The 21,920-nt window shown below is 40.9% G+C and overlaps 2 protein-coding genes across 5 annotated transcripts in view; one reads left to right on the top strand and one right to left on the bottom strand.

Annotated features, from left to right (window-relative positions):
• Window positions 1-21,576, bottom strand: part of Rab5a (RAB5A, member RAS oncogene family) — a 31,513-nt gene extending 9,937 nt beyond the window's left edge. For 2 of the 4 annotated variants that reach the window (XM_052745630.1, XM_052745633.1), the window contains exons 1-2: window positions 21,463-21,576; window positions 16,358-16,612 (exon numbers count right to left, since the gene is read on the bottom strand). In XM_052745630.1, coding sequence (XP_052601590.1) covers window positions 16,358-16,520 — 163 coding nt within the window. In that variant the 5' untranslated portion in view covers window positions 16,521-16,612; window positions 21,463-21,576. Of the gene's footprint in view, window positions 1-16,357; window positions 16,613-20,406; window positions 20,499-21,258; window positions 21,400-21,462 lie in introns of those variants that run through there. The other 2 variants (XM_052745631.1, XM_052745632.1) reach the window with 2 other exon arrangements.
• On the top strand, window positions 3,495-3,995 carry LOC128115061 (60S ribosomal protein L23a-like). Its single transcript, XM_052745634.1, has one exon. The coding sequence runs from the start codon at window positions 3,510-3,512 to the stop codon at window positions 3,978-3,980; it is 471 nt and encodes a 156-aa protein (XP_052601594.1). The 5' UTR covers window positions 3,495-3,509; the 3' UTR covers window positions 3,981-3,995.
• Window positions 21,577-21,920: the final 344 nt, after the last annotated feature.

The following is a 21,920-nucleotide window of genomic DNA, read 5'->3' as shown; positions in this document are numbered from 1 at the left end:
TGTCTGCCTCTGCCAGAGAAATGCCAGAATTAAAGGTGTGCCATGATGCTCTGTTTACTGTGTGTGCTAGTCTATGTGAGAAGATGGTGGGAAGCAAACCTGGTCCTCTGCAGAAGCAGTACACACTTTGCATCACTGAGCCACCAGTTCTTCACCACCCTTCTCCTCCTTCATCTTAAGAATTTTTAACTTTTCCTTTCCCTGTCTCCTTTTTATTTATTCTGAGATATAGTATCACTATGTAGCCCTGGCTGTACTGGAACTCTGTATATAGATGAAATAAAAAACAAAACAAGGGCTGGAGAGATGGCTTAGAGGTTAAGAGCACCGAGCACCGACTGCTCTTCCAGAGGTCCTGAGTTCAATTCCCAGCACCCACATGGTGGCTCACAGCCATCTGTAATGAGATCTGGCGCCCTCTTCTGTATACATAATAAATAAAGAAGTCTTTAAAAAAAAAAAAAAATAAGAAATGGGGCTGGAGAGACGGTTCAGCAGTAAAGAGCACTTCCTGCTTTTGCAGAGGACCTGGGTTCAGTTCCCAGCACCCACATGGACGCTCACAATCATCTGTAACTCCAGTCCAGGAGATTTGATATCCAAGGTGCAGATACATACATGCAGGCGAATACTCACATCATAAAGTAAAACAAATCTTTAAAAATACTCTGTGCATGTATGTGTGTGCCCAGTATGTGTATAGGTCAGAGGGCAACTTTCAGGAATTGGTTCTTTCCTTCCACTGTGTGGGCTACACTGACTGAATTCAGGTCAAGCTATGTGGCAAGAGACTTTTTTTTTTATTCTGATTCTAATTTTAACAAAAAGTGCCACTATAAAAGAGTACTTTAATCGGGCATGGTGACACAAAACTGTAATCCCAGTGTTTATTCACTGGAAGCTGAAGAATCATGAATTTGAGGCCAGTTAGGTCTAAAATCCATACATAAACCTAAGGGTTTGTCAGAACATGTCCAAGAATAGAGTTGTATGAGAAGTCTGAGTACTTGTGAGAAAACTCCAAGAAAGCAAGCCAAGATTTCTGACATATTTCCTCAAAAAACAGGGAACTGTTCTTGGATTGTGCTTTCATGCCCCTCCTAGGTATAGCAGATAGGAGTGAGTTTATTTTAGATTACTAATTACAACTGGCTATTGCTATTTGTTCATATGCCTCTATGGAAAAACTCGTTTTTACCACATGCACCTTGTCTTTGTTATTGTATACATTTTGAACTCATGAGAACTTTACTCAAGTGATTTTTCTTGACCCTCAGAGTATAAATTGCCTGATGCTCTGAATGGTTATTGCACGAGACTTTAGTCCACCTCATTTTTAGGCTCCACTCTACCATATCCCACTGCCCTTAGAGCAATAAACAAGGGCTGACAATTTAGTTCGGTTCATATATGTGCCCTCAGTTTAATTAACCATCAAACCCATGCACCATCCACTTTTAAGCCATTTCCACTGCACCCTGCAATTCCTCTCCTACTTTAACTTTAGTACTAGAATATATCCTATTGTATATTCCATTTTAGCCTAGTGTGGTGGCACATTCTATCATAATCAGTAGTCTGGGGCAGGAGGACTACTGTGAATTCAAGACCAGCTTTGGATATCTACTGAGATCCAGGCTTGCCTGGGATGCAGAATGAAATCCTGTCTCAAAAAGCCAAGAAGAGGCAGAGGCAGGCACAGCACCTGTTATCTTAGCACTCATAAAAAGGACTATTACAAGCTTGGAGCTAGCCTGAGCTACACAGGGAGTTTCAGGTCAGCTTGGGCTACAGAATAGCACCCTGTTCAACACCCCCACCCCAAACTCCAAAAAGGCAAAGCAAACAAACATACAATGTGCATAAATAGGAATCAATTCTAAGTACATGGAGATAACTGTCAATTAAGTTACTTTAACAAAAGTCCAGTCCAATTCTCAAACAAGTTATGTTATAAGAAATGATCACTTATCTAGGTAGGTGAGATGGCTCAGGTAAATCTGAGTTCCATTATTGGAACCCTCAAAAGGAAGAAGAAAAAGTCATCCTCTGATCTCTATACCCCTGTGCTACATGCACACATGTATACAATAAAGAAAGGAAAAAAAAAGGCTGAAGAGATGCCTCAGTGGTTAAGAACACTGGCTTCTGTTCCAGAGGACCTGGGTTCAATTCCAAACACCTACAGTTCACAACTGTAACTCTAGTTCCAGAAGATCTGACACCCTCAACATGTAGGCAAAACATCAATGCACATAAAAATAAATTTTTTTAAAAAAGGAAAAATATTTAAAAAGACAACCAATCATATTCATAAATGTTAAAAATGCCAAGTACATACAAAAAATATTAAATACATTAAAAGCATAACAATAACTCAATTAAGAGTTCTTTTCAGAAGCAGTAAACCATTATACTAATAGTCTAAAACAAATAACATTTTCATCTACATAAACTATGAAAGGCATTGGAATTAATATTCAGTCCTTAAGAGTTCTTTCTTAGAACACCGCAACTAATTCATCCATAAGCACGAAACTAGCATACCACCCAATAGCAAGGTTCTTAGGAATTATGACTCTGTGAACAATAATGCCCACATCACCATAATTTAATATTTTAATATTATGAGTAACAATATTATGAGAAATGAGTAACAAAAACAGTTAATGTTTCCTACAACTGTACCAATTAAACACAGAGGGTATAGAAAAACTACAGGAATTAATTCCACTCCACATCGAGATGGTTATTTGTAATGCTGAGGACAGAACTCTAGACCTGACTACTGCTAGCCAAACACTCTACCACTAAGTTACATCCTCAGGCAAGTTACATCCTCAGGCTTCTAAGTTAGGTATTGAATTCAACTAAAAATTATTTATTAGAATTAACACACACACACACACACACACATCCTTAAGACTACTGGATTTAAATATACAAAAACCTAAGACTCCTAAGTTTTTGAAACACCCAAAATGCAGGTGAATATACTCAAAAAAATTCCTATGGTGAAGGTGAAGTGATTTTTAGTGTGTAGAAAATAAGCTGGGCATGGTGCCACATGCCTGTAATCTAAGCACTTGGAGGTTTAAACAAAAAGGAGTTAGAGTTGAAGGTCAATCTCAGTTATACAGTGAGACCCTTTCTCATATCAAAAGCCCCAGATATGCTGGCAGTTGGTGTCTGGTGTGTTCTGTCCACAAAAATACTTCCATTCTTCATACAACACAAAGTTGGGGCAGGAGAGATGATCCAGCGATTAGAAGCACTCACTGCTCTTATAGAAAACCGAGTTTACTTCCCAGCACCCATATGGCAGTTTACAACCATCCATAATTCCAGTTCCAGGGCACCTGATACACTCTTCTGACCTCTGTAGGTAACAGATATCCAATATTAATAAAAAGAGTATCGAATAATATTTGTATGCCAATGTTTAAGGCAGCATTGTTCACAATAGCTACTAAAGAATGGAAGTAGAATAAGCAATCCTTTTCGCCAAGATGGCGCCGAAAGCGAAGAAGGAAGCTCCTACACCTCCCAAAGCCGAAGCCAAAGCGAAGGCCTTGAAAGCCAAGAAGGCAGTGCTGAAAGGCATCCACAGCCACAAAAAGAAGAAGATCCGCACGTCACCCACGTTCCGGCGGCCCAAGACCCTTCGGCTCAGGAGGCAGCCTAAATATCCTCGAAAGAGCGTGCCCAGGAGAAACAAGCTTGACCACTATGCCATCATCAAATTCCCCCTGACCACTGAGTCAGCCATGAAGAAGATAGAAGACAACAACACACTTGTGTTCATTGTGGATGTCAAGGCCAACAAGCACCAGATCAAACAGGCTGTGAAGAAACTCTATGACATTGATGTGGCCAAAGTCAGCACCCTCATAAGGCCTGATGGAGAGAAGACGGCATATGTTTGGTTGGCTCCTGACTATGATGCTCTGGATGTTGCCAACAAAATTGGGATCATCTAAACTGAGTCCAGCTGGCTAATTCTAAATATACTTTTTTTTTTTTGGTTTTTCGAGACAGGGTTTCTCTGTGTAGCTTCTAAATATACTTTTTCACCATTAAAAGAAAAAAAAAATGGAAGTAATTGAGGTTATAAAAAATGTATGTCCCAGATGTTAGGAGGGAGAGGCAGGTAGATCTTTGTGATTTTAAGACCATTCTGGTATACAGAGTGAGCTCCAGATCAGTCAAGGCTACATAGTAAGACCCTGTTTCAAGAAAGAAAGATGGATGGACTAGGCTGAAGACTGGTTCAATAGTTGAGGCCTTGGGTCCAATCTTCCACACTGAAAAAAAAGAAAAAAGGAAAAATAGAGGTATGAACCCACATGCTTATGACCTTGGAAGTTGAGAAGCAGAGATGGGAGGATCTCCCCCTCCTAGCTTGGCCATCTGAGTGCTGCAATTAAAACTGTGTAAAAAGTATTTTAAAGCAGTCAACTAGCCAGGGGGCATAAACTAGTCATATGTTATCGTTTGAACATATGGTAATATGGGGGAAATCTGCTAGTACATGGATATGGTTTTAAAATTAGTCTTAGGAGTTTAACATTTAGTGCCTTATACTTGACCTATCATCCTGGCACTGGAGAGGCAGGATTGTCTCAAGTACAAAGCCAGCTAGGATTACACTGTGAGCCTTGTGCCCCCCACTTCACCTCCCATAGGGTTTCTCTGTGTAACAACAACTCTAGCTGTCCTGGAACTTGCTTTGTAGACCAGGCTGACCTCAAATTCACAGAGATCCACCTGCTTCTGCCTCCCAAGTGCCGGGACTAAAGGTGTGTGCCACCACAATCACCTGACTGAGTCTTTTTAAAAATCAAAACCAAACCAAGTCAGCGTTTCAACTTTCAGAGCTAAAACACTGATGTATCTTCAAAAAGGGGTGTAATCCTAATGAAGTCTTTGTTCACAGGACTAGAATTCATTTCCTTTATTTGAAGCAGAATAAGGTAGAAAGAAAGAAATAATGGGGTTGGAGAGATGGCTCAGTGCTTAATGGTACTGTTGGTTCTTCCAGAGGACACGGGTTCAATTCCTTCACCCACATGACGGCTTATAATGTCTGTAACTCAAGTTCCAGGGGATCTAACACCCTCCTATGGTCCCTACAGGCACTGTGTACATACATGCAGACAAAGTACCCATGCACACCAAGAAAATAAAAAATAAAAGAGAAAAGGAAAGAGATTATTAAAACTTATTAAGTAGATATCAGAGATATAGCTGTGTTGCTAAAGTGCTTACCTAGGAAGCACAAAGTCCTAGGTTCCATCTCTAGCACCAAAAAAAAACCCCAACCAACCAATCAACGCCCCCCCCCAAAAAAAAACCCCCCAAAAAAACCAGGGTATAGTGGTACACACTTGTAATCCCAGCAGTGAGAGCTGGGGAGGGAAATAGAATATAAAGTTCCAGATCACCCTAAAGTTCAAGGCCATCATTGGCTACACATGACCCTGTCACAAAACTAAACCCAACCCAACCAGGCTATGCGTATGTGAGTACACAGGCATATGCTAATGTTAAAGCTTCAATACTATTGAGGTTAAATGAACTGCTTTTTTTCTCTGGTCCTTTCCTCACTCCCTGAAATAATACCAACAGGACTTTTAGTTTTACACTAACTACTTCATGAACTGACAGAGGTGAAAATGTTTATGCTACTGCTCAGATATTCTACGTCCACACATTTCCTTACCTCACTTCCTTTCCTCTCCTCTTTCTTTCCCCAGTCTCTTTTGCCTTTATAAAGTGTACTAAGAATATGCTTCATGTCTATTAACTTTTAGGATTGTTTCTTTCTAAATTAGGATTGTTTCTTTCTAAATTAGGTTCTTTGCTTTAATTATTTCTCCTATTAGATGAATTACCCAACCATCAATAGGTATTTACTAGGTATTTACTTTACACCTGGTTTTACACTATATGTCACATCCTAGTTCTGGCACCCAGACATCTTTATGGTCCTAAGCACAGTAAGATGGGCTTCCTTAAGCAAATAGGTTCTTTGAAGAGTAGAAATTCAACAGCAACTATGTGACTTGCTGATCTATTTTCCTCAGGGAATCTGTTACTGAATTCAGTCATCAGATGCAGCAGAAAATGCTGCATGGGAGGCACATTCATTTCCTATTTGGGTTTCGACTACTCTCCTTTCTGTGGCAGTATTTATGCCTCATCAGTCCCTGTTACCCCTTTCCACAAAATAAACATGAAAATATCACTTTACCATCCCTTCTTCCCCACTGTTCGGCAAGAACATAAGCCCATGACAACTGATGTCTGACCATGTATCCATTTAGGCCCACCCACAGAAAGGTTTTAACCACAATCCCAAAAATTAGTCACAATTTACTTATCTTGATGGTTTGATTTTATACATATTTTTGGTCGATTTTTTTTAAATGAGAAAGGGAAAGAGAGAAGAAAACAAAAGAAGGGGGAAGATAAGAAAAATGGCAAAGGGGAAAGGAAGATAGAGAATGGAGACAAAACAGAAGCAAGTAAGACAGAGACTTTGAAGGAGCACCAGTAAATTCCTTGATATTAATTCTTAGTGGACCAGGAGAGGGGAGATAGTATCAATAAAGTGGAAATATTTTGAAATGCTGAATTAATGATTTTGCTTGTCACCTAATTACTTATCTGCTGCCTAATATCACATTTCATAATATTTTGCTTCCTGATCTGGTCATCTGATAATAAAATTCTTCCTTATAGTTAAAAAAACAAACAAAAGCCAAGCCTTAGTAGTATCATGAGTCCTGAACATACTCACCACAGAAAAAGTTAATGCAATTAAGTTAGGCTTAAGGGGTTTAGCTGTATGTGGAAAAAGTCTACAAAACTCTTTAGCATACTTTAAAAGTTGAGAATTTTACAACATAGAAATGGCAAAAAAAAAAAAAAGTTATGAGGTTGGAAGCTGGGATTCTGGGAACCCACATTTGCTTCATAGCATTCACATGCAGTTAACCACCTGTAACTGAAGTTGGAGGGGATCCAATGCCCTCCTTTCTGGCCTCCTCTGCCACCAGACATGTAGGTGGATATACACATTTGAGCACACAAAATACTCATACATATTTTAAAAATCTCAAAAAATAGTTGGGGAGTTAGCTCAGTGGTAGAGCGCAAGGCCCTGGGTTTGATCCTCAGCTCAAAAAAAAAAAAACAAAAAACACACACTCAAAAAATAAATAAAACCAGGACTTTGAAACTATGTAACTATGACTGGCTAAAACTCCTTAGGTAGAAAAGACTTGCCCTGAATTTGGCAGTAATCCACCTGTTTCTGGCTCCTGAATGCTGAGATTCCATTACCACACCCAGCAGAGATAGGAACAAAGCATAGATAAGGGATGTAGGTGGTGGCACATAACCCTAATAACATCAGTACTTGAGGGGCTGAGATGTGAGGATGTTTTGAGTGCCGGTCCAAAACAAAAAATTAAAGTAACCTCCCAAATCCACCCAGATTAACAGGAATTAAGCCAAGACACCCATAGAAACTAGCAGTGTTCTAAGGGAGGAAATTTATAAAAAGCCAGGAACCCTTTAAATCTTAGTCATTAAAGCTTCTTTTGGCTTTATAACCATGTGCAAGGATCACATTACAGAAATAAGTTCAGGAGCAAACATTTGAAGATGACATCCACTACAGGACTGTAACCTGAAACCACAAACAGAAAAGCAAGAGTTAAATGTCTAACACATAGCAGGGGACATAGCTCAGCAGTAGGGTGTTTTGCATAACTTACAAACATGGTGCTAGGTCTGGTCCCTGACATCATGGAGGGAAGGTGTGTGTCTGAGTGTGGTGTGAGTGTGAGTGTGTGTGTGTGTGTGTGTGTGTGTGTGTGTGTGTGTGTAAGAGTAGCCTAAGAAAAACAAGAAACCACAAAAATGAGATTGTAAGGTACTAAAGAAAATATGATGACAAAGAGAACAGAAATTTTACCATTAGAAAAAAAAAAAAGGAACAGTTATATCATATGACCATTATAAAGAAAACTGAGGAAGCTCTTCTGTTAAGATCTTACAGCCAATGACTATGTTCCAGGAGACCTACCAGCAATGGTGTCACAGTACATTTTTCTTACAACATGACTGGCACTGATACTATAACTTGAGCTTGGTCATAAAAAAGCCTCTAGCTTCTACCTGGTACTTTCATAATGTTCATGCTTGAACTCAGCTCTTGTCAGGGAAAACCTAGGCTGAATTAATGTAAAAGCCAGCTTGCTACAACTGAGTTCAATTCGAGCACCCACATGGTGGCAGTAGAGAACTCCTGCAAGTCATCCTCCAATCCCCATATATGTAACCATATGCAAACAAAATTTATAAAACAATGTACAGCTGTAGAGGGAAAACAGCAGCCTCCAAGGACAAACAATAAAGTGGTATCTTGGAGATCCACTGGAAACCTTCTTAAGTCCATTATCTCTTATCCCCCAACCCCCTTTTCTTCTTTTAAGTAAAGGTGTGGTTTTGGCTGGCCTGGAATTCATGGAGATCTGCCTGTCTCTACTTCCAAAGTGCTGGGATTAAAGGCACCACCACACCCAGCTCTCTTACCTCCTTTTTGTAAGGCAAAGTTTTTGAAAACACTTTCACATTATTTTCTTTAGCTGACACGTAAAAGAGGAGTCAATAACTTCCAAATATTCGATTACACAACACAAAGCTTGTCATGTGTACTCTGATTTTCTAGTCTCAAATTCTTGCAAAACAAACAAACAAACAAAAAACAACCCATGTGCACACTTACAGAACAATGGTTGCACTGAAGAAGGACCTGCTTTGAGTGAACTGCAAAAACCTGAGGCAAACTATTTAAGCTACTGCCTTGCTTTCCTCAACTATTAATGTTTTTATACAACCATGCTAATATACTGATGAAACTTGGAAATACATGGTCTAAATCCCATGGGTGCACATGTATACACTTAAGGTACTTTGTCTTAAGTCAAATTGTTTCTGAAAAGTAACATCTTTCTGAAATTTAATTTACAAATTAGATACAAATGTAATAAAAGCCTCAAAATGTACTCTTGTTATTTTATGTTTTATTTTTCAAACATAACCACCCTGCCCCAGTGTCTTGTCATTTCAGTAGTAGGAGCTGAAGCAAGAGAATTGTGATTTCAAGACCAGCCTAGATTATATGGCAAGACCGTCTCAAAAAGTAAAGGGAAGGAGTGGAAAGAAAAGGGGGAAGAAAGAAAAAGAAATCAAGAAGGGAGAGGCAGAGAGATTTACACTAGATCTTTAAAAAAAAAAAACCTCAGCTACTCTGGAGGCTGAAGGAGGAAGATTCAAAGTTCAAGTCCTGCTCTGAGCCAGTGAGTTGAAATACAGCCAGAACAATTTACTGAGACCCTGTCTCAAAATAAAAATGAGGAAAACCGTCTGGGCTATAACTCAGTGGAAGAGTTCTTGTTTAGCATGGGTGAGGCTCTAGGTTCAATCCCTAATGTTAAAAATACAAAGAGAAAAAAGTCCAATATGCAATACCAATAAAAAATCTCTTCTTTAGCTGGGCGGTGATGGCACACGACTTTAATCCTAGCACTTGGGAAGGCAGAGGCAGGGGAATCTCTGTGAGTTTGAGGCCAGTCTGGTCTACAAAATGAGTTCCAGGACAGCCAGAGCTGTAACAGAGAAACCCTGTCTTGAAAAACCAAAATCTCTTCTTGACTGATTAGCCATTAAGTAGCTAGAATTTATGCTTACATCAAGCTAGATGATTACTCAAAAACAAAAATTTGGGTCAGCAAAAAACGGCTGTGGGTGCCTTCCACATAAGCCTGATAAACAGAGTTCTGTCCCTAGAATACATGGCAAAAGGAAGGAGTTGACTCCTCAAATTAGTCCTCTGACCCTCAGAGTCCTCCAACATGCAGAGTACCCACACTGATACATACAAAATAATAATAATAAAAAAGCAAAAATTTCTCAAATTGAGCCAAGAATGTAGCTTAGGTGGTAGTAGTTCGTATTATCACATACTAACCCATGGGTTCAGTTCCCACCACTATATACTCCAGTCTCATTGTCCTATAATTCTAGCATTAGGAAGGTAAAAACAGAAGGAACAGGCCATCACTACACAGTGATTTCAAGGTCAGCTTGGCCTACAAGAGACCCTGTCTCAAAAACATATCAACCACAAAAAAAATCTTGAATTATTGTTTCCTTTATATGGAGACATGACCTCAAACTTACTATATACTTTAAGCTAGTACTGAACTTATCCTCCCTGCCAACTGCCAGGATTATAGATATGTATCATTATACTCAGCTAACACAGTTAAGTCACATGTGATTTCAGGTAGAATAGTGTCTGCAGACAGGTAATGAATTTCAGACAACCTACTATGCCTCAGTACACAACAGAACAGTCAAGTGAACCAGCAGAGGCAATACACTAGCTTAGAGCTCCTTGGTCAACCTATTCTGCTGAGCAGCTTCAAATACTTGAACAGTACCAGCACTCTGACCCTAACAAAATTGAGACAGAGCAAAAATTAATACTCATGATTCATAGTGATTCTTTGCAATCAATTTTAAGAGGGTAAAAAGATAAATAATCTTGACCATAGTAGGGGTGTATATGTGTGACTGTATCTTCTGTGGTGGTGTGGGGGGGGGGGACGACTGAAATTAAGACCTTATGAATGCTAGGCAAACACTTTACCACCAAATATAGTCCCAATATTTTTTGTTTTGTTTTTAATACATGGTCTTACTATACAGCTCAGGCTGTCCTAGAATTCACTATGTAGACCAAGCTGGCCCCAAACTCAGGAGATCTGCCTGCTTCTGCTTCCCAACTGCTGGAATAAAAAGTGTGCACCACCACATGCAATTTAAAAGAACACCTGGGCTAGGGATGCAGCACAGCGGTAGAGCACTAGCCTAGTATACATGAGGAACTAGGTTCAATCTCCAGTACTGTCAACAAAACAGAACATCAACAAAAGGTGTTCTTTAGAAATCCTTATCCAGTTCAATACTCTTATTTGCAAATTGTGTAAACAGGGCCCAAGTGTTTATAAACATCTTAGGATTGCAATCAATCCTACTCAACTCTGTAATTCGAGATGTAACATGAATCTTAAAAGGTCTTATTATTAAAAACAAAAAAATGGAGCCAGATACTGGAGTGAAAGCTGAAAGATCAGAGAAGCAGAGCAAGCCAGCCACAAGTTCTTACCTCTAGGAAATCCTCAGTCTCAAGAGCAAAACTTCCTGTTTACTCACACCTTATATAACTTTCTGTGCCCTGCCATCTTCCTTCCTTCCTTCCTTCCTTCCTTCCTTCCTTCCTTCCTTCCTTCCTTCCTCCCTCCCTCCCTCCCTCCCTCCCTCCCTCCCTCCCTCCCTTCCTTCCTAGTGCTGGGATTAAAGGCATGTGTGCTTCCCAAATACTTGGTAGCAAGGCATGAGATCTCAAGTACTGGAATTAAAGGCATATGCCACCATGCCTGGCTCTGTTCCCAGTGTGGCCTTGAACTCACAGAGATCCAGCTCTGTCTTCCGAGTGATAGGATTAAGGATGTGTGCCATCACTGTCTGGCCTCTATGTCTAATCTAGTGGCTGGCTCTGTCCTCTGATCCCCATATAAGTTTTATTGGGGTGCACAATATATCACCACACAACAGTAATATTTCAATTATACAGAGTGAGGACTGATACTATAACTACTGAAACATCATCTCCTAAGGTCCTAAATGGAACAAACTAATATGAAAAACCAAATTTCTACCATCTAATACAACCTACAACTCCATGGAGATAAATGTTCTAAGAGGAAATAATGTGCATAAAGATAATATTCTTTCACTTAAAACCAATGGACATCATACACTAATTTTATCTTTGTATTAAAAAACACAATAAATTAGATGTGGTGGCTGATGCCTATAGTCTCATTACTCAGGTAAGCTGAGGCAGGAAGCTACCTAGGCTACATACAGATCAAGAGCATCTCAATGCCCAAACAAGAAACCAGACAGCAACAACAATAATCTTTAAACAGTGAAAGCATTTTAAAAGCACCCTTTATTCATGTATAAAAACTATGTATTAAACCAGGTCCAGCTATCAGCACCCTTTATTCATGTATAAAAACTATGTATTAAACCAGGTCCAGCTATCAAGAGGACGTGGAATTCAGGGCCAGTCTGGGCTACCCTTGTTTCAAATAGTAACACCCTTTCCCACATCTGGGTGTTCTACCATTTTCTTAAAAGGTAGCTTTAACAAAAAGTAGGGGATGGTACTGGCACACATCTGTAGTCTCAGAACTTGGAGAGGTGGAAACAGGAGACAATCAGTTGAGGCTAGCTCACTCAGTAGGTCGGAGGCCAGTCTGCTCTATATGAGATCCTATCTAAAACCAAACAAACCAAAAACCAAATAGTACCATCAACAATGTGAAAGCTGAGTATGGTGGCACATACCTATAAATACCAGCCTTCAGGAGGTTAATGCAGAACTGCTTTGAATTCTAGACCAGCTTATAATACAGAGACCCTTTATCAAAAACCAAAACAAAGACAAACATAGTTAAATGTAAAAATTTCAGTTAGCTTTTCTTTTTATTTTGGAATAAACTTATTTCTCCCTAGTTTTATTAAGGTGTTGTAAGAAGCTCTGATTGTGTAAGGTCCTAATCGAATGTGTGTTGTTGACATAGGTTTGTCAGACACAGCCCATCAGGACCCCATAGCCTCAGGCTCAGAGGGAAGAGTGTGAGTTTTGACAGTGTGCGCAGAAAATTCCACCATAGCTTTCTTCCCCTGGGATTTTTATAGCCTGAGGACGGTTCCGATACAGCCACTATCATTACCAAGATTAGCCAAACCTGTCTCCTTGATCCAGTCGTACGGCAGAAACCTTGCCTCCTTGTTTATCTGTATGTAATAACCCCTACTCCTTGCTCTGCTGTATGCAATAGCCCTGCCTCCCTGTTCAACTCTATATAATAAATTCGTTGAGCTTCTAGGGTACAGTGGTTTCTCCATCAGAGATCCCAGTCCACCCAATCCTAGCAATTTGTGTGTCCATTATTTGCCTTTTCTTCATCCCTCACTGTCCTAGCCAGGTCTGTCCCTGGAGCCCTGCAAGGACAGAGCAAAGGTATAATTGAGTAATAAAAGTTAAGTATACTTACAACATAGACAGTTTTGATACATGCATATACTGTTCGATGACTGAAACTATCATGTTATCTATCAATGAAAACTAATTTTAGGGTGGGCAAAATGGCTCAGTGGGTAAAAAAAAAAGCCCCTGATGACCTGAGTCTGATCTATGGAAACCTACAGTGGAATGAGGCCAACTCCAGACAGTTGTCCTCTGCCCTCTAAATATGCATTGTGGCACACTTCTGTCCATACTCATGCAATGCATAAACATAATGATAAATAAAGTAAGGCCAGCAGAGATCATATACATAGACACTGTCTTAAGGAGCAAAAAAACTGCTTGGTGTGGTGGCCCAAGCCTATAATTCCAACAGGGTAAGATAAGATGGTTATGAGTTCAATTCCAGGCTGGGCTACACACACAGTGAGTGAGTTTGGGTCAGCTTGGGCTACAAAGTCTTGTGTCTAAAACAAAAACAAACAAAGACATTAAACCAATAAACATACCCACATTTAAAATTGTGAGCACAAAAGATCTATACCACTAATATTTTAGTTACATTATCACTAACTGTAATAACTAGAATTAACATATATATAGGTAATATTCCATTTACCTGTACTTTCTCCCCCAAGTAATCTTCTAACAAGTAACTCATTTGCTGTTGAGTGAAAGCCACTTAATGCAATCTACACGACTAGGCACACTTTCGGGAAAAAAAAAGAAATGAACTTAAAATGACTACAAGAAGTTACCAGACCTAATTCCAGAAACTTGGCTACAAAATGCTCATACATCTGTGCAAGTGAATTTGCAGAACTAATTTCTTTAGGTAGTCTCAGGTTTAGGTAATATTTGATTTTTAACTTTTTTTTTTTTTTTTTTTGGTTTTTCGAGACAGGGTTTCTCTGTATTTTTAACATTTTTGTATTTCATTTGTTATTGGTTTACTTGGTTCTTGTGTTTCTTGTTGTTTTGAGCCATGTCTCATGCAAGCCTAGGCTGCCTTCAAACTCACAGCAATCCTCATTTCTCAACTGCCAAGTACTAGGGTTACAACAGACATAAACAACCACAAGTATGTTATTGTAAATAGTTACTTTTTTTTTTTTGAGACAGGGTCTCTGTAAGAGCTGGTTTTATGTGTCGACTAGACACAAGCTGGAGTCATCAGAGGAAGGAGCCTCAGCTGAGGAAATGCCTTAATGAGATCCAGCTGTAAGGCACTTTCTCATTTAGTGATCAATGGGGGAGGGCCCAGCCCACTGTGGGTGGTGCCATCCCTAGTCTGCTGGACCTGAGTTTTATAAGAAGATGGGCAGCTCCCTTCCCTGGCCTCCCCATCAGCTACTGTCTCCAGGACCCTGCCCTGTACGAGTTCCTTGACTTCATTCTGTGATGAACAGCAATGCTGAAATATAAACCAAATAAACCCTTTCCTCCCCAACTTGTTTTTTGGTCATGGTGTTTTGCCACAGTAATAGAAAACCTAACTAAGACAGCGGTGGCTGGCCTCAGCCTCCTGAGGACTGGGATTCATAGGTGTGTTCGACTACACTCCACTCTCACATGGTTAATGGTACTGTGTTTGAGACAGCACCTCATGTAGAGCAGGCTAGCCTCAGACTCATACCTAAGCCTAGCCTGAACTCCAACTCTCCTGCTTCCACCTTTCAATTCAGAGGGATGCACCTGCCTCTACCTCTTCATGCTAGGATTAAAGGGATGCACTGCCATGCCTAGCAACTGTAAATTTTATTAAGAAACTTTATTGTCTAAGTCAGTGGTTCTCAACCTTCCTAATGCTATGCTTAAATACAGTTCCTCATGCTGCAGTGACCCCCCCATCATAAAATTATTTTGTTGCTACTCTCTAACTGTAATTTTGTTACTATGAATTGTAATGTAAATATCTGATATTCCACCCTTCTGAAAGGATATTTGATCCCCCAAAGGGGTTTCGACCTATAGGTTGAGAACCACTGGTCTAAGTAAAGAAAACTCTGGGCCTAAAGTTCTTACCCCTGGAAGAGAAACCAGTGTTCCTACTGGCTTAGCCATCTCTTCAGCCCCAACTCAAACAAAATTTTAAAACCCCAAATCAAATATTAAGCAGCTATCACCCAAAATATTATTATGTAACATATCAACAATGCTAGAAATGACTCAGCAAAAAGCTACACTGGTACTTGTTTAGATGCACTTACTAAGCATTTATTTTCTGCCAGTTAAGACATTAATTAAGACATCTGTTTTCATTTCAGGCAAGGTACTGATATTTCTGTTTCATGTAAAAGGAAAATAAACATGTGACTTCCCTAACCTAACCAAAGTAATAGTCAACAGAGGAAGGATTTAAGTTAAAAACACTGAAAAATGACTGAGGCTTAGAGACATACCTTAGTTGGTAGTATGCTTTCCCAGCATGCACAAAATCCTGGGTTTCATCCCCAGCACCACCTGTAATCTCAACATTCAGGAGGCAGAGGACCTCCACAACTACCTAGCTTAGTTCCAGGCCAGCCTAAGCTACATGAAACCTATCTTATGAATGCCCTCCCTTCCATCCCACTCCAGCCCACCCTGGGGGGGGGGGGGGAACCCTATGAAATAAAGTCTTGCTAGGTTTGGGACCTTGTCTCAAAAACAAAATAGGCTAGGCATAGTGACTATACCTGTAATCCCAGCATTTGGTAGGTTAAAGCAGTAGGATCACCAAGAGTTCATGGGATATAGGGCAAGATCTTGTCTTGAAAAGACTTTCCTACCTAAATAAATAAGACATTTCAATTTTGTGTTCCGTTGTCCTTTTTTGAGACAGGATCCCACTGTGTCACAGCCACTGGTCTGAAACTCTCAGTCTTCCCTCTTCAGGTTCTAGAATGCTGGAATGATAAACCTGGCCACCCCATTTAGCTTGTTTTTCAAAGTTTTCCCATTAAATACTCTTTTAAGCCCCCAAACCATGCTTGATAATAAGTTTATAGAAATTTCAGAATAGCTTAAGGGTACAATACCTTGTTTACAAACAAAAATATTTTAAAGTCCAAGGTCTGCTGAAAGTTTTTTTTTCCTTCCCTGTATGATCTACTTAGCTCTTCAAGATCACATTTAGAACAAATATTTATTAATGTATGATTCAGTTAAATGATTAAAAGAAAATAACAATCTCACCCCCAATGGTACTCTCTTGAAATTCATGAAACTGGCCCTTCACAAAGCGAAGCACCAGGCTTGATTTGCCAACAGCAGACTCTCCTAGAAGTACCAGTTTGAACTGGCATATTTTATTTCCAGTATTTGGCCCGTTGGGTCTTGTTGCTCCTCGATTAGCCATGTCCAAATTTGAAAGAAGTCCCTAATTTCAAATTCCTAAATGAACTTCCAGGATGCAAGGTATCAATTTTGTTTTCTTTCTGTAGAAAATACCTGTGGAGACACAAATAATAATTAAATAAACAAATCAAAACTAAATAAATGAGTATTAGTCACTTAATAAGTTTAATAATAGAGTATTATAATGACAAGTAGACAGCCAAGGTCATTTAGTTTATTTCAGCACTTTTCAAGGGAAATAATGGTACAAGATTTGAACTAAAATCACCTCAAGTTAACCTTCAACAGAAGGGTGAGAAGTCTAAAAAAAGAGGAAAGTAACAGAATCTATATGTCATGAAAGCAAAAGGGAGACAATCTGCAGAGAGGAAGGGGATGGGAGAAGACAGGGAAGAACGACACAAATGAAAACATCACCTGTAACCCACATCTTTGTATGTTAACCAAAAAAAAAAAAAATTAATAAAAGGAAGAGGCAAGCTTTCAGCAGGGTGTGATAGCAACACCAATTCCACTGTGGGAAGGCTGAAGCAGGAGCTCAAGCCACAAACAACATATAAGACCTAACTGCAAAACACAACAACTAACCTTTAACAATTTCACTTTGGGGCTAGGGACTGGGATAGTGCTTGCCCAGCAAACAGCAGGCTCTAGGCCAAATAAATAAATAAATAAATAAATAAATAAATAAATAAATAAATAAGAAAGAAAGAAAGAAAGACTTGGCTTTGTGCCAGTTAGTATTTTAAGTATTTAATACAGTCACTCAACAGTATCAAGTACTCTTACAATTCTTTTTTTTTTTTTGTGGTTTTTCCAGACAGGGTTTCTCTGTAGCTTTGGAGTCTGTCCTGGACTAGCTCTGTAGACCAGGCTGGCCTCGAACTCACAGAGATCCACCTGCCTCTGCCTCCCGAGTGCTGGGATTAAAGGCGTGCGCCACCATCGCCCGGCAGGCTGGCTTCTTATAAATGAGGAAACAGGTACCAAAAGGTTAAGTAACTTCATTGAGATCACAGAGCAACTGTGACAGAGCAACTTGAGAGGTCAATCAAGAATTCAGGTTGTGGGCGCTGGAGAGAGAGCATCTTAGCCTGAGTACTGCTATTCTAGGTGACTGGAGTTCAGCTTATAGGGTGATTCACAACCACCTGCAACACCAGTTCCAGGTTATATGACATCCTCCTCTGGACTTCTTGGGCACTGGCATTCACACGTACACACCCACAGACATAAAGGTAACTTTAACCACAAAAATCTTTAAAATGAAGAAAAGAAAATCAGGTTCTTACTGTCATACTACTTGGATTAAAATTATTTGAAGAAAATTATGCTAGTAAATGGAAAGCTTTTAGAACAAATCCTAGAGTTTACTATTTGAAGGTCTCCACTAAATGATACATTTTTCATTTAATAGTAATTCCCAAACACCAAATATTTTTTAACTCCCAAGTTTGTATGGCTGGCTGATAAGGATTTCTCTATTTGGTAGGATTAGGAGCCTCGCAGTGGTGGCACATGCCTTTAATCCCAGCACTTGGGAGGCAGAGCCAGGTGGATCTCTGTGAGTTCAAGGCCAGCCTGGTCTACAGAACAAGATCCAGGCCAGGTACCAAAACAACATAGAGAAATCTTGTCTCGAAAAAACCAAAACAAAACAAAAAAGAAAAGGATTAGGAGTGATCTATTTACTTACAGTAATTTTGGGGGGTAGTTTTTGGGCTAAAAATATGTGTATTATCTGTTTAACATTGCATTTGAAAAAACCTGAATGGCAGTCTTCTCCCCTCCTCTTTAGACAGGGTGTCACAAAGTAGCACAGGATGGTAATCTTCATACTTCAGGCTCTTAAGATCTGCACCAAGACATCCAGCTTGTCTTTAATCTCAGTAGAACCAGCAAATATTTAAAACAGTCTTTTCAGTTTACAAGTCAACTTGGACACTTTAGTCCAACCTTTTATCAATATATGGAACATGGATGGGGCAAGCCTGTAATCCCAGTACCCAAGGACCTTGAGGAAGGAGGGCTGTGAAGTATTATTTAGGCTAGCCTGGGCTACACAGAGTCCTTGTTTCAAAAAAGAAGAAGAAATATCACTGAGTAAGGCCCTTGCAGTGTAAGCTTGGGTTTGGATCCAGGGAACCATGTATAGTGAAAAGGTGAGGACCAAGACCTGAGGTTGTCCATTTGATCTCCACACAAATGCTGTGGAATGCATACACCTTCACACAGAAACACATACACACAATCACACACATAAACTAAAATAAATGTGGTTTAAAAGCTTATTAAAGCCGGGCGGTGGTGGCGCACGCCTTTAATCCCAGCACTCGGGAGGCAGAGCCAGGCGGATCTCTGTGAGTTTGAGGCCAGCCTGGTCTCCAAAGCGAGTTCCAGGAAAGGCGCAAAGCTACACAGAGAAACCCTGTCTCGAAAAACCAAAAAAAAAAAAAAAAAAAAAAAGCTTATTAAAAAACAAAACAAAACAAAAAACGTACTAAGGATTTCTTCCCTAAAAGAAAATTCTCTGCCCCAAAGCTGCTACATTTAATTTACACTTCAAGTAAGAAATTTATATTTCCCCATAAAACTTGAGTTGATACTTGAAACACTCTTGATAATGGCTAATTCACTGATAAATATATCCATAAGACCTTCGTGTTATTTTTGTTGTTGTTGTTTTAAAACAAGGTCTCTCTATGTAATCCTAGCTGTCCTAGAACTCAGAGAGACTGATCCCTGTCTCTACCTCCCAAGTGCTGAAATTAAAGGTATACATCTCCAAGCCCAGCTTAGATTTTAAGATACCACCTCTTGGCGTGATCTAGTTAATACCTTTGAATGTTCCTTATCTTTATCAATAAATACTGACACATTTACAGATAAAATGATATTTGAGTTGCTTCTAACCAACAGAACACAAAACTATCATTCCAGCCTGGAATGATGGAGCTTGCCTGTGGTCCTAGCACTTGGGAAGCCAAGATAAAAACATGTCAGTCAGAAAGGCATAGCAAGGCCTTGTCTCAAAACAACAGATATGGTTGCTGGTTGTTGTTGGTGTACTCCTTTAATCCCTGCACTAGGGAGGCAAAGGCAGGCAGATTTCTGAGTTCGAGGCCAGCCTGGTCTACAAAGCCAGTTCTAGGATAGTCAAGTCACACACAGAAACCTTGTCTCAACCCGCCCCCACCCCCTACAGAGACTTGGCAGTCCAAGATTGTAATGCCAGCACTCATGGTCCAAAGTAAGGTGGATGAATCTGAGTTCCAGGACAGCCTGGTCTACAAAGCACGTTTCAAGCTATCCAGACCTACGCAGTCAGTGCTTGTCTCTAAATAAATAAAATTCCCATTTCTCCTCAACCCACAAAACCACACTGAAGTCTATTCCTGGATATGCCAATTTCTGCCAGAGCAAAGTTTTAATTTCCAAATCTCAATCTCCATTATATTCTAACATTGCATAGCTACTGTGAGAATTAAGTAAGACAACCCACGTAGTCTCTAATACAGTACCTACTAATACTAAGTACACAGTGTTTGAAATTGGCAGTTTAAATGGCCTCTTGGTGAGATAATGCTGTAGATCAATAGACTGTCATACAGACCTTCAGATACATTTTCAGCCTAAACGTTTACCAATAGTTCCTTACCTACAAAACAAATGACTTATCCAGGACAAAACTGTGAATGTCCACGGTACTTCCAAAATTTCAAGGAAACATCTGATTCTCACAGAAAAACTGAACAAAAACTTATACTTAGTTTTGCTTTTTGAAGTACTCCCTCCCCTCCCCACCTCATTTTTTTGAGACAGAGACTTGTAGCCTAGGCAAGCACAGGGGTAAGTTAGGGATAGCCTAGAACTCCAGATCCTCCTACCTCAGCTTCCAGAGTGCTGGAATGACAGATGGGTGCCTCCATATTCAGCGCCTTTTAAAGTTCAAAGCTACTGAATCTTTACTTCCAAAGACCTCAAACAGGAAATAAGTCAAATTATAAACATACACACATTGACCATGATATTAATGTTAAAAATTAAGTGCAAGGACTGGGAGTAGCTCAGTAGAGCCCTTGCTCAGCACACAGATGCTCTGAGTTCAACCCCTGGCAAAACACACACACAGAAGCTCGATACATGCAATCCTTTGTACTCACTGCTTGTACTTCTTATCCCGCAAAACAAACTTTTGCATAATATGTATCTTAAATCTTGAAAATGGTAATTATTTTATACAGTTCTTATCTTTGATTTAAAAAATTACTGAGCCCTTAAATTGTGCCAGGCACTGTTGTCTGTACTTGCTGACAACCCTACGGGTTCAAATTTTACATTAAAAATGATCCGGCCAGTCCTGAGTATACCGAGAGACGTACAGAGTTTTTTGTTGTTTAGTTACCTGCAAGGCAACTGATTCAGCACTTTGAATCCACTTCAGCTAGACAAAAACTAAACATGCCAAGTGTGACAGTCCGAGCTTTAAACTTCTGGAAGTGTCAGGATGTTAACCTGCTTGCAGAGAACCCCGCGGCTTCGGTTCACCATCTCCCACGGAAGAGACAAGAAGATCCCACCATTCGCATAGCTCGGCCAAGCCAGTCAGAGGTAGGCGGAGCTCCCAAACCCCACCTGCTGTAGGCCTGGATTCCCGGAGCACTCGAGAACCAACTCTGGGTGTCAGGGCCAGCAGTCCGGCCGAGCCCTGAAGCTGTGCTCCTAAGCCACCCACTCACCTCCGACACGGCCCGGCCAGGACTGAGACCCCAGAACCGGGCCGGATACCGCCGCGGCCCACGGCGCCATCTTGGGAAGAGGGTGACACCCGCCTCTCCCTCAGCGGGTCCCGGCATCCCAGGCTCCAGAGCTGAGGCCCGGCAGAGGCTTGGAGACCCGGGCACAGCCCGGGGCCGAGGGGACGCGCCCCGACGGCGGCTTACCTGGGGCGCGGCTCCCGGCAGCGAGTCCACGCACGGCCCGGAGATGGGATGCGCCGCAGCTGCAGCGGCGTCGCCTGCTCGCCGCTTCTCACACTGGCCGGCGCGGGGCTCCGAGCGCCGTGCCGCCCCTGCCGGGCTGCGTCTCCGCCTCTCCGCTCCGCCTTCCTCTCTCCTCCTCCGCAGTCGCCGCACTAGAGTTCCTACGACTTCTTCCTCCTCCTCCCTCCGTCTCCTCCCCTCAGGCGGCCAGGCTCCTTCACAAACCAAAACACAAACACGCAGGGTCCAGCGAAGAAACTACTTCCGCCGGCTCCGCCACGTAGCCGCACGCAGCGAAGTACGCCGTGTGGTCACTTCCGCTGTCGCCCCTTCCTAGGGGCCCGGCAAAGGCCTCCTAAGGGGCGGGGCCGGCGCCACGTGACCTCACCAAGCGCGATCTTGCCCCCGCCCTCTGCCTG

Source organism: Peromyscus californicus, unplaced genomic scaffold (genome assembly GCF_007827085.1).
Source record: "Peromyscus californicus insignis strain IS unplaced genomic scaffold, ASM782708v3 Scaffold_19__1_contigs__length_69161282, whole genome shotgun sequence".
NCBI lineage: Eukaryota > Metazoa > Chordata > Mammalia > Rodentia > Cricetidae > Peromyscus > Peromyscus californicus.
Note: the sequence above shows the minus strand (reverse complement) of the source record. Positions and strands in the feature narration are given on the sequence as shown.

Coding starts and splice junctions, on each gene's coding strand:
- LOC128115061 (XM_052745634.1), top strand. CDS start 3,510: ATGGCGCCGAAAGCGAAGAAGGAAGCTCCTACACCTCCCAAAGCCGAA.